Below are 12,816 nucleotides of genomic sequence, written 5' to 3'. Positions count from 1 at the left end.
AAAATACTTGCTTTATAAAGTCGTCTTCCTATTTTTGAGGTTTAGTTATTACTGTAAATAATTTTCTTAGGGGACAATTTAGGTTCGGTACATCATAAATGTAATCTTGATGATTTTATTACAGGTTTGTCCACAAAGGATGAGAATGAATGGCGAGCTAAACTCTGATGGTCATCTTTTATAAGTATGCTATAATGGCGATTTGGTAAATAAAGATGCAAGATACTAGAATCCAAGTCTTATCCTTTGATAAGTCTGAAAATTTGCACGGTGAGCATGCACATTTTGTTGGTTGGTTTATTTGATGAACGATCAAATTTATGACGCGTTAGGAAGCTCGTCAGCAGATTAAAAAAATATCAAATTTTTTATAAGACTAAATTTATTCAAGTCATACATTAATTGCAAAAAATAGATTGAAAGAACCTTCTGAAAAGACGACATTTTTTATTTTCGCATTGTAAGGTTTAGATTAAACAAATGAGGCTGAGGTAGGTTCTGACTCTTCTATTTTGTTGATGAGGAGACTCAGCTCGGACAAATTCATCTCAACCTGAATCAACTACAGGGTGTCCCAGTAAATTTGGGAATTATATGAAGAATTCTATATCGTCTTTGTGATAGTTTTTCTTAAATATAATTTACTGTTAAACATCTAACACCGAAACTAGTAGTCTCGGGATTTTCAAAATGTGGTCTTCCATTTTTTCACCTTCAAAATTAACGGAGATATTAGGAAATGTATCCAGATTCCAGTCAGTCAAAAATTAACAAAACTGTTTAAATTGCTAATACCTCCGTAAATTTTAAAGAGGCAAAGAATGGATAGCTCATTAGACGTTCAATATTTTTTGATGCACTTCGTGTCTTTTATCAATTATTGGAATTCAAAGACGATATTCAAGTCGTCTCTCTATCCCCAAGTTTATGGGACAGCCCGATAAGAATGGAAATTGAATTTTTTTATCCGTCATGCAATGCAGTATTTACAGAGATTTCTACTGAAAACAGTAAATATTGAAAAATCCTACAGTCTCGGCCCTCGGGATTTTCAAAATGATGCCTGTCCTTTTTATATTAAGAAATTATACCAGATTCCAAATTATTATTGTCAGGGTGTACACAGGGTTACCCTGAAAAGATGAGACTTTTACGTCGATATAAAACTCTTTGAATAGAACATATCTTAATTTTGATTTCAGTGTTGTGGCTTAATAATAGTCTTTAATGGGCATAAAATGATTTGTGATTTGTAAGAAAGAAGATGGAAAAATTCTCTGAAGTCTCATCTATTGTTATTAATATCTCTGTTCGTTTTAAAAATGCAAAGACATTATAGACTTTCTTAAATCCTCATGGGTTTATGAGACACCCTTCATACCTGAATACCCAGCCAGAAAAACTTATGTAAAGGAATTGAGTTTTTGCCACGGAATTCAAATTTTCTAATCTCTATATCTGTGCAACCTGATAGTTTAAAAGGCTAAATTTCTTACAGGGTAAAATTAAGTGAGAACCTATGTGTCTCATAAGTCCGAACTTTTCTTATGTAAATTTTACTTCTAATCACATGTTGTAGAAAAAAAGGTGAAACCTAACCCAAGTTCATAGTTTTAAGACTTTTACTACTGTTTGCATAGATACGTTGTACTTAAAAAGCCAGAAATGCCAGAAATATTTATTTTCTTCGATTGTATTTTTTCTGTTTATGATAAAAAAATGAAAAGAACTAACCTTAAAAATCCCCTCGTCTGTAGTTAATGTTAGAGATATAAGCGGGGTGCTCTGAAAAACGCAGTTATAAATAAATTTTAAAAAAGCAAATCTAATTCTTAACCCTATCCCCGCTGGGGTACTTGAAAACCAGGATACGCTGGGGGGGGGGGTCAATTTGACCCCCCCCTCTAAATCCCATGTTTTATGTCCAAATATGACAAATGATACATCATTAGAAAGCTCTTCTGCTCTACTTTTAGAATCTGCAAACAAATTTGCAAATTTGCGAAAATTGAATTTTTTATCGCAAAATCCAGTTTTATAGTAAAAATGTTTGCAAAAAAAATTTGTCCAAAAAATGACAAATTATACATTTTTGTAAAGCCCTTGACCATGCCATTTCAAATATGCAAAAAGTTTTGCAAAATTTTAAATAACCTGATTTTTAACCAAGAAAAACTAAAAATGTGCAAATTTCCTTTGACAGGTTGTTTGCAAAAAATGTGCAATTTTTTTTTCGCAAAACTTGTGCAATCCGTTTCCTTATGTCATAGGCTTTCCAAAAAGCTAAAAATCTGACAAGTGAAAGTGGGTCAAAACAAAGATTTAGTTTGCTACAGGCAAAAGCAGTCATTCAGGCAGTGTGCCTGAGGACTCAGGCAGTTAGTATTAAAGCCCGGTTTTAGGCCTAAAGGGAGGGCTTTGGGTATGTAAGAAAAGTCAGAAAATTTCAACAGCCTCAGACCAATACTGTTTGAGTTATTTAAAAAAAAACTACAGGGGAGGGGGTCAAATTGACCCCCCCCCCCCCAGCGGGAATAGGGTTAAGGAAATGGCATGCCTGAGATAGAAATTACAAATAAGAATAAATAGACTGAGTTGCAAATACAAACGTGAAAAGTGAAAACCTTCAAAATTTGGGCAGAGCTTATGATATTTGTGAAACTGTACAATGAAAAAACAAGAATTACTAAAAAAATTCCGTACAGTCGTTTTCTAGATATATTCCTTTGTAAATCCCTGTAGACATGTATACTAAATTTTGAAAAAGTTAATTGATGAAATTAGTTACCTGTTTGGCCAAAAATTTTGAATCCAGAACAACCGAGGCTTCCCAATCGAAATCTGTTAAAACTGAGTAGGAGGACATAATATTTTTATCAAAAACCAGCTTGGATACCCAGCTTTGTCTGGAATTCCAAGATCATATGATTTAGTATATATATTAATGACCTCACATTTTAACATTTTAACTTTATATTGGAAACTTTTTGATATATAGCATTCTTTCAAGTTTTAATGGATTAATCATATGGTTGGTGTATATGAAAAGGACATCGAAAAATCATTGCGGGAAACCAAATTTTTTTCTTTTTGTATAATCTTTAAAGTTTCGCCAATGAAAAGTCTTATAAACTATGAAACTATTTACTAAATTGCTTAAACTGCTTGGCAGTGTGCTTAACAGAATGAAGAATATTATCTTTGTGGTTTAAGGGTGTTTGCATTATTAAGTTTACAAAAACAAATTAAACCTTATCAATACATTAGATTCTTACTAGATATTTTTATATTTAATCTTTTACTTTTAATTACGGACGGAAATTTTTTGGTAGTCACTGAAAGCACCAGTTCATTTTAAGCAAAGATGGTCTAATAATAGAAAATAATGCATCAGGAATGTATCCATAGAGTAATAAAACGAAGAGGTAAAGGTAACCTCAGATGTACACAACCAAATCCCTAATAATTTATTAATAAAGTGGTCGGTTGTGTACATCACGATATGTTTACGTATCTAACACTGTACACGTGTATAGAACATTGAAAAAAAAAACAATCCAAAATCTTTATTTTGGGGTCAAATTTTTTATTTAAGGGCATTTACAAATATTTAGAGATAAAAAAATTAAATATTGTTGAAAAATTGAAAATATTTGGTGGCATTCTAAAACACTAAGGGTTACATTTAAGTCTGGTTGGGCAAGTTGAATAATAATGTGTGAGTGTAATTTTGAAAATCAAATTCGGAAGTATTTTTTACTAAGAAAGTAAGTGATTATTTATTTAAGAAAATTTAACTAAAACATACAAAATTAAGTGTTTCAGGAGAAAAATATTTAACATAGAGGTTGTGGGAATATTTCCCCCCAATTATAGAAAAATTACGAAGGAAAGGAAAGGAAAAGAAAATTACATTACATTTGATAAAACTGGTGGTGGATTTTTAGTATTTTTAAACGATGAACTAACAACTTTTAGACAAAAAATTATAGATTTATTTGTAATCTTCAAAAAATGAAAAAGGCTTTATGGGTTGTAATTCACGCCGATTTTTGACATCCTTTATGTTTGATTATATCTTTTACTCTTTTCAATCTTTTTAGTCTTTTCTTTGTAAAATCGTCGTTGCTCTATTGGATTCCATTGCAAACATATAGCATGTGTTAGAATTAAAACATTGGTAAAGAAAGGGACAGGGGCGGATACAGGATTTAAGTGAGGGGGGGGGGGCAAGATTTTTTAGGAACCAAAAAATTAATAATTAGGAACAAAAAATCGTGCCGCAAATTTATTTTGACTTAAAAGACTCAAAAAGAGTCAAAATTAATGACTAACGACAAAAAAACTAGATTTTTAAATTTTAGGAACAAAATTAAAGGATTAGAACAGGAATTTAGGAACAATTAAAAGATTGTTCAGGAATTAGGAACAAAAATAAAGGATTCGGACAGGGATTTAGAAACAATTAAAAGATTGTTCAGGAATAAGGAACAAAAATAAAGGATTAGGACAGGGATTTAAGGTGGGTCGGACACAGGAACAGGAACAATAATAGGAACATTAGCAATTTAAGAACAAAAAGTAATTACTAGTTGTATTTCAATGCATGAAAATTAGGAACAATATTACAATTTTGATAAATGAGTATTGATTAAGGAACATTACTAGATATGAACAATATTATAACTTAACTTACAAATTTCTAATTCTAAATTTATCGTTAACAATAACATTTATCAAATTGGGAAAATTTTTTGCCTCGAAATCTCAGGGGGGGGCGAATGTCCCCCCGCCCAACTCTTGTATCCGCCCCTGGAAAGGGAGCAAAAATAAAAAGAATCTGAGCTTATATTGAAGAATCTGAGCTTATATTGAAAAATGTTACAGTGGAATTTGAGTTTGCTTTAAGAGTTGGGGGGCATAAATAATTGTATGTTTTTTTTAAATTACTGTGGGGGCATATTTTTTTAATTTTTGAGAAAATTAGCTATGTTGGGAACTACATTGCCCCCTTTTAAGGACTATTTGCCCTCCCCCCTCTTGGGGGACAGGCCTTCTTAAGTGGCTGGGCTTGCTTCCCCCCTTAATCATGCTAGGGGGTGTCTTGCCCCAATTGCCCCCCCTAGTTGCGCGCCTGCTCATCCTCACCAGCATATATCCAGCAAGTGCGTCTCACCCCCTATACAAAGGTGAATATGCTCGAACGAAAAAGTCGAGCAGTATTTGTCCGATACCTCCTTTCAAATTTAATCTAGAAACAACCGCCTTGCAATTTTAAAATGAATATTTTTAGGTTTACAAAAATGTGTAAGTGAGTTGGTGATGTAAACCCAAAGGCCACGGGGTTGCAACACTTTAAAGTCGATGCTGTCTAAAAATTGATGAATATACTTCAGTGCTCCGTGTTTCCTTGTTCCTTATGGATGAAGGAGATGAAGTAGAGCAGGCATAAAAAAGGATTGTGAATGCTTTAAAAAGATTAAATTATGTATTTGTCATTACATTAAGCTAACTAAGCATCTTCCTTCCATATTGGACAATATCTAAGTCAGACACCATTTAATATTTCCTTAATTAGCTATAATAGCAAAAAGTTTAGGTCTACTGCAGGTTACCGGAACTTTTTATTAGCTTAAATATAAATGGATAGGCTTCTTCGGGATTCAATGATAAACCCTTGGGCTGTTCCCTCGGGTTTATCATAGAATCCCTCGGAGACTTAAATTTTCATTGATTCTAATTTGTCTGAGAGTAAAAAATAACAAATTATTTTTATTATTTATTATTATTTTTAAAATGGGCGGGATTAAATGAAAATTGTTGCATACCAAAAAACCAGCTTTTTATAAAGGAATGATTATACCTTAAAAGGGGGGGGGGGGGTTGTTAATGGATATAATAAACCAAACCCAGCAGTCGAAGCTTTGAAGCTTTCTTAGTTAGGCAATTATTAAACACGCAACCCCACCCCTCGTGAATGATGAATAATATACATGTATACATTGTATTTGTACATACATATGTTCCTTGATATACATGCGTATTCTTTATGGTTTATGCCTGGGGGTAATTAACCCCCCCCCCCTTGAATCTTGGTGTTGATTACCCCCCTCCCCCTAGAATCTTAGAGGTAGTTACCCCTGAATTATTCAGGCCCTGAATAGCAGGGATTACTCAACTTACTGCCCCTACAAGTTAGAAATGTTTTGATTTTGATTTGATAAGCTTTAAAATCTGTTCAAAATTTAAACAAAAAATAGAAACGGAACTTATGTATATTGATAATTAGGTTGCTAACATGGCTGCGAAACACAATGAAGACGGAAAGGATATCTAGCCTTGCCCTGATGTACTCCCATCCTAGTAGAGTGAAAACAATAAAACCTGAAGATATTCTTAAATTTTTTTTGAGCGCAAAGCTGCGACGGCTTTTTCATGGAGAAAAGAGTTGTTACTTTTTTTTTTAAAGGTTGATTTTAAAATTGAATATCTTTAAAATTTGCACGAAAATTATTTAAATGTGCAGATACTTCAGATATTTTAAATTTTAAGTCAACATATTCTAAATAATTCTAAATTCTAAAGTAAAAGTCAATGTCATTACAATTAGATGTTTTTTAATAGAAAAAAGGGTATGGGAAATGAAGAACACATTATTACTTCTAAATAATGTCATTTCCGTATTAAATTTATTTAATATCTTAACATACATACATTGACGACAAGAAAATCTTAGAAATTAGAAATAAGAATATAAACAAAGACAATATTTTTTTCAAAGTTTTGCTGAGTATCTTTTATAAATACTTATAAAAGTAACATCTTTTTCCTTTTAGAGTAAAACTATTATTTTTTATTTTACTTAAATTAAATTCAGTTTTTTTACAGATGTTTGTAGTTAATGTAAAATGAATGACTTTAATGAAGGGTATAAATCAAGGTGAAAGCTGAAAGGTAGGAAATGAAGCTTTCATTTGATGGAGTTTGTAAATGCAAGAAATGAGTGGAAAATGCAAATCAAACCCAACTATAACCAATAATTTGATATACATCATGATATTTTTCTAGGGGGGGTAAAAAACATTAAAAACATTTACCCCCCCCCCCTACAGAATCTTTATTTACGCCCCTGGAAAGGGATTACGTATATTTGGCTTAATCTATACGTATACGGTACGAATGGTATAGGTTTCGCATGTAGATGTAGATCATTTATCAATTGTTCTAATATAGTGAATACAAGTTTTAAGGAACTGTGTTGTAATTAAAAGTCCAGATCCCCATGAAAGCTATACATTTCAATATGGTGACTTATTAATGAAAGAAATCCTAAGATTTTTGTGAACCGCAATTTTAACATATTTATTCGAGTTTAAAATAAAATTAAACGAAGATATGAATCCTAATTAATAAAACTTTATTTTATGAACTGTGAGTACAAGTTCATTTCATAGAAACTTATAATTAAAGGACCTCAGGTTTTGCCTCAAACTGTGATTTTCAGATCCCTATATCTTTTCTAACTATGCATTCTGTTTTTATAAATAATCTAAGCATAAGATTGCAAAGATATAGGGATTAGAAAATTTGAGTTTGCGCACTATTAATTACGAAATCGGCAGTTTTAACTTTTACTGCCAAATAAGCGATTTGTTGTCGCATTATTGGCAGCAATCCAACTTTTACTGCCAAGAAGCGATTTTTTATATTTCGTAATTTAGAGTGCGGCAAAGACTCATTTCCTGATAACTGATGAATATCTATATTTTAAATCAGAAAAATCATATTGCTCAGAGGAATTTTATCGGAAAAACATTACGATTTGTTAAAAAGATTGTTAGATAAAATTAAAAATTGCAGAACATAAAAAGACGACTGATCTACGATTGAAAATAATTCTGCACTACCCTGTTAGTTTAAAAAAAACTGATTACTCTCTCTATATCGTTGCAACCTGATGTCGTAGACCTTTGATAGTGATTTTAAACTTAGAATTATGTTAAATAAAACAGTTTAAGTTTAACAATCATAGGTTTGCAAGAATACAGGGACTAGACAATTAGATGATTGGGTGAGTAATGAGTTCCTTTCCTTAAATTAAATGATATTATTATATTATAATATGAGTTTTTTATCTATCTATCTTAGTAGATGACATTTTCCGTACATTCGAGAGCATCGAGAGAAACCAACCTTATTATAAAACCTTGTTCATGGCAGAGAAAATTTGAAAAATGTTGGAAATTTAGTTTTTTTTAAAAACACGATACTCTACTTTTAACACTATTTAACTAAAGGATTCTTTATTACACCGAACTCTGTTGTAAAAACTCATGACATTCATTCTACATTCTTTATATTTTTATTATTATTTTTAGGTCTACAACTTATACCAAGAACCTCAAAACCTCTGTGGTACAGAATCCAACAAGAAAAATGCATGTTATTTGTCTGTTTTGGGGTTATTTAAAAGGAAATATATATATATATAAAATAATAAAAAATTCAGCTTTAAAAGTTTAAAGGTTTTGCTCATCCTTGGACCAAGTTATTTTTAAAAGAGGCGATTATAATTTTACCTCATTTTCATCTTATTTTTATCTCACTAAAAAACTGTATGTTTTTTTTCTATTAACTTTTCGGAATAAATTTTCTAGTTTCAGTGTTCAAGGGAACTGTAAACATAATTTTAAGTCACTCTCGATGTAAAGATAGAAATGCCTGATTTACAACGGTACCCTTGAAACCTTAATCTGATCGAAGTTGTTTTTCTGAAGAGTGTTTATTTCTGTGAGTTTCTCGATTTAAACAAGAAATGCGCTAGTCACTTCTGCTGAGAAACTGCAAATGAAAATAAACATTTTAAGAAACACAAAAATAGAAATCTAATTCATACTTGATCTGACAAAGCTTTCAAAGACACCGTTCTAAATCAGGTGTTTCCATCTGTACAGGGAGGGTCACTTAGAATAACGCTTACAGTCCCTTTAAGTACTTACCTGATAGACTATAAGGGGATAATACGAGAGTTACAAAATTCATTTGAATCTAATAATGTCAATTCAGAGAAGACGGATTCGGTTACAATTTATTACTATAAGTTTGAAGGATACAGAACTGTATTTGAAAAATTTTAATTTTATCATTTGTTTGTCATCCAACGCAATTAATTAAACACAAATTTTGAAATTATTGCAATTTTAATAGTTGTCAGGATCAAGTTTCCGCCCTACCGAAGAAACAACAAAAGTTGGTCAATTCCTCTCCGCAGACTGAATGTTCGGAGGAGGGTTACAGTTGGTTTTATTTCTCCGGGATATAAAGGAAGTAGAAGAGAACAAGAAATCATTTACATCCTGGCTTCTCACCTGCGAACAGAGCACATCTTCAGCTAAATTATTTCTTTTTTAATTCAACGTTATAACGTCTATATAAAAATAACTTTACTGCTAAGTGTTTCCTGACTATATTAAATCTAATTTTTTTTATGTTTCTATGTAAATTTTGTATTTTATCACTATTTGAAAAGGTTCTCAAAGAAATTGCAGACATTTTTAGGAATACAATTTTTAACTTCGACTTTAATTCTAAATTATGCCCATCCACCTATTTGTCGTATATGAAAAATGGCTTTAAGAATATTTTTTTAATTAGTGTAATTTTGTAAAAAATCTTAAGGGAAAGTAATATTACTACATATTTAGTGACTCTCTAAAAGCTTATTTACATATCGATTTTTGCATCATCAATAAATTTTTCAAATTCGAGTATAACCGTTGAGTCCAAATGCCAGAAGACAAAAATAAAAACAAAATTCAGGAAAGTGTTTTCAAGCATATCAAAAAAATACAGATACAATTTATTAAGAATGTGGAAAAATACATTTTTACTTTTACTCCCATAAATGAAATTGAATTAGAAAATTCGTAAAATTCGCAACAATAAACAGAAGAGCTCTTCTTGCTAATTTTAGGACCAATCTTTAAAATGTTAATAAAAAAGAGCCGAGTTTCATCCACACAAACGAAAATTATTTAATCCTGATATCTTTCGAACCCAATGTCGTAGACCTTTGATATTTCAAACTTTGAGTTCTGTCAGATAAAGTAAACTTAGTTTAAAATATCAAAGCTTTGCATCATCAGGTTGCAAAGATAGAAGAACTAGAAAATTGGAGTTTGTGGCAAAAACTCAGTTCCTTTGAAGAAATGTTTAGGATGCTTTTTTCAGTGTACTTATTAAAACCTTGCAAAAACAGTTAATGCAAAAGATAGAATAAAAATCCTTCAGCCGTAAAACAATAGAATGTAACTATTTACATAAACTGATTTGATTCCAGATCCTAACTAGGCAGACAGAAGGGGATATTCTTGATTTATTGATTACACTATGCGAGGTTCATCATTCCTTAATCTTGGAATTATTTACATACATCTTAACCTTCTAATTATCTCAGGTAATTCATGTTTACTGTAAAATAACCCTAGGTTTACTGTTATATCCTTTAATAGCTCAAGGTTCACTGTTATGTCCTTTACTAACCCTAGGTTTACTGTAATATCCTTTAATAACTCAAGGTTCACTGTTATGTCCTTTACTAACCCTAGGTTTACTGTAATATCCTTTAATAACTCAAGGTTCACTATTATGTCCTTTACTAACCCTAGGTTAACTGTAATATCCTTTAATAACTCAAGGTTTACTGTAATATCCTCTAATAACTCAAGGTTTACAGTAATATCCTTAAATACTCTAAGGTTTACTGTAATATCCTGTTGTATCCCCTTCTTACTCCTGGACCGAATTTAATGAATTTGAACTGCCTACCGCCGGTTCAATTTAGAATCACCGATTCAAACCCTTCCTTAATCATAAACTGCCGGTTCAAATTTGAGCCGGCATTAGGTAGTCCAGCGACTTTTTTTTATTAAATTTGGTCTCTGGTTACTTTATTATTCTGTATCCATCAAGGTATCCTTTAGTTTATCCTTTCTTTAGTTTTTTTTTGTAGTTTACGGGAAGGATACAAACCATCGGGTTTTCTTCCTATCTCGGGATCTACAGAGCCCTTATGGTCGGGATTCAAGAGGTTTAATACCCTTCCCTCGAAGTGGAAGATCTGGCAACTCATGGGATCTTCAGGATCAAGGTTAAAAAAAAGAAACATTTTAGTTTCAAATTTGAACTCACTTCAGAGTTTAAGAGAGATATAAAGAGATTGTCACTGTGTTTAAAACAATTATTTATGATTTTATTAACTCAATTAGTTTGATAATTATGCTATATTGTTTAATTATCTTTAGTTTGTAGACTATTAATTACAAATTTTATTTAGAAGTGATTGATCAGAATCCCGCACCCGGAGATGTTAAGAGCAAGAAAGCCGGTGAACCTTCGTCATCGTACAACAGAAGGTTGATCCGGAGCCAGGACGCATTTGCTAGAAGATTACTTCGCTCCAATCCTCCTTCAAGATGGCTCCGCTCCAGTCCTTCGGAGTCATTTTCAAGACGACTTATTAGATCCAGTCCTTCAGGAGCGTTTAATAGACGACTGCTCCGGTCTACAGATGCTTATGCCAGACGTCTTCTCAGATCTGATGCGTCAACTTCATTCAACCGTAGACTTCTTCGATCAGATCCTTATGATGCATTCAAACGACGTATTTTCAAGAAATCAGCCGATGCTCCGATGGAAAAGAGACAATCCCTGATTCCATTCCCTAGGACGGGTAAGCGCGCGAGTGCTCCAGTAGCCGGGAGTAGCGGAGATGAATCTGAACCTGAAATACTGTTCCCAGTTTACCAGCAGATGAGCAGGTTTAATCTTCATGATACTCAAGAAGATCCTGAATATGTTCTGGAAGACGATGAGGACGAGGAACCTGATCACGAAGACGACATTGAAGAGGAAATTAATGAAGGTATTTAAAAATCTGGTGTAAAACTGATCTTTAACTTATTTAGAATGTTTTTTGTTTGTATTACATTCAAAAATTGAACACTTATGATAAGTTTATTGTTTGTAAAAAAAAAAATTCATTTTCAAAGAAAGAAGAATATTTCGATATGATAATATTTATGTGTATGAAATCTAATTTTTTTTCAGCCATGTAAAGTTGATTAGACAAGAAACGATTAAGGTAATCATTATTACCAATTATCAAGATTATTATTATGATAATTATTATTATTATTATTTTTATTTCAATATCATAATTTCTATTCTTATTTTTTATTATTATTATCATCATCATTATAATCCATATCAGTGAATTTTATAATGATTTTTTTCAGTATATACCTTACAGGGACTGTAAGCATAATTTCAAGCCAACCTCCATGCAAAGATGGCAATGCCCGATTCACAACGGTACCCTGAGAAACTTTGTCTGATCAAGATATTATTTATTAATCAATGTTTATCATTTTGAAAACTCATTTTTCTTACTTGTGGTTTCTCTCCGAAAGTGATACAGGTTCTTAGGTACCATTGAGAATCGGGCTTTGCCTACTTTAGATTAAGAGTCGCATGAAATTGCACTAACAGTCCCTTTAATGAGTTTTTATCCCAGGATACTCAATGAGATGAAGGAAAAGAGGCTGATTTTTCCTATTTGCTGCACAGTACACACTCAACACATATTTTAATAATGAGAGAACAATTAATTGACAATGTAAAGTTTATTTGTAGCTTTAATTTTTTATTGTAATTTATAAATTGTACTTAAACTATGCAGACCTAATCTTTGGAGGATATTAAACTTATAAAGATTAATAAATAATTAATTGAATTGATGTATATATAAAAAAATAT

The 12,816-nt window shown here is 31.7% G+C and overlaps 1 protein-coding gene and 1 long non-coding RNA gene across 2 annotated transcripts; one reads left to right on the top strand and one right to left on the bottom strand.

Moving 5' to 3' along the window:
- Window positions 1–364: 364 nt before the first annotated feature.
- Window positions 365–2,907, bottom strand: LOC111695186 (uncharacterized). Its single transcript, XR_002763810.1, has 3 exons — window positions 2,789–2,907; window positions 1,735–1,785; window positions 365–553 (listed from the first exon to the last, which is right to left on the bottom strand). It is a non-coding gene; the product is annotated as an uncharacterized LOC111695186 (long non-coding RNA).
- LOC111695175 (uncharacterized) lies at window positions 851–12,793 on the top strand. The gene is made up of 7 exons (XM_023464400.1): window positions 851–863; window positions 7,437–7,442; window positions 10,338–10,456; window positions 11,012–11,149; window positions 11,336–11,923; window positions 12,109–12,142; window positions 12,575–12,793. The coding sequence occupies exons 3-6, from the start codon at window positions 10,390–10,392 to the stop codon at window positions 12,114–12,116; spliced, it is 801 nt and encodes a 266-aa protein (XP_023320168.1). The 5' UTR covers window positions 851–863; window positions 7,437–7,442; window positions 10,338–10,389; the 3' UTR covers window positions 12,117–12,142; window positions 12,575–12,793.
- The last annotated feature ends 23 nt before the right edge of the window (window positions 12,794–12,816 follow it).

Source organism: Eurytemora carolleeae, unplaced genomic scaffold (genome assembly GCF_000591075.1).
Source record: "Eurytemora carolleeae unplaced genomic scaffold, Eaff_2.0 scaffold22, whole genome shotgun sequence".
Classification (NCBI taxonomy): Eukaryota; Metazoa; Arthropoda; class Copepoda; order Calanoida; family Temoridae; genus Eurytemora; species Eurytemora carolleeae.
Note: the sequence above shows the minus strand (reverse complement) of the source record. Positions and strands in the feature narration are given on the sequence as shown.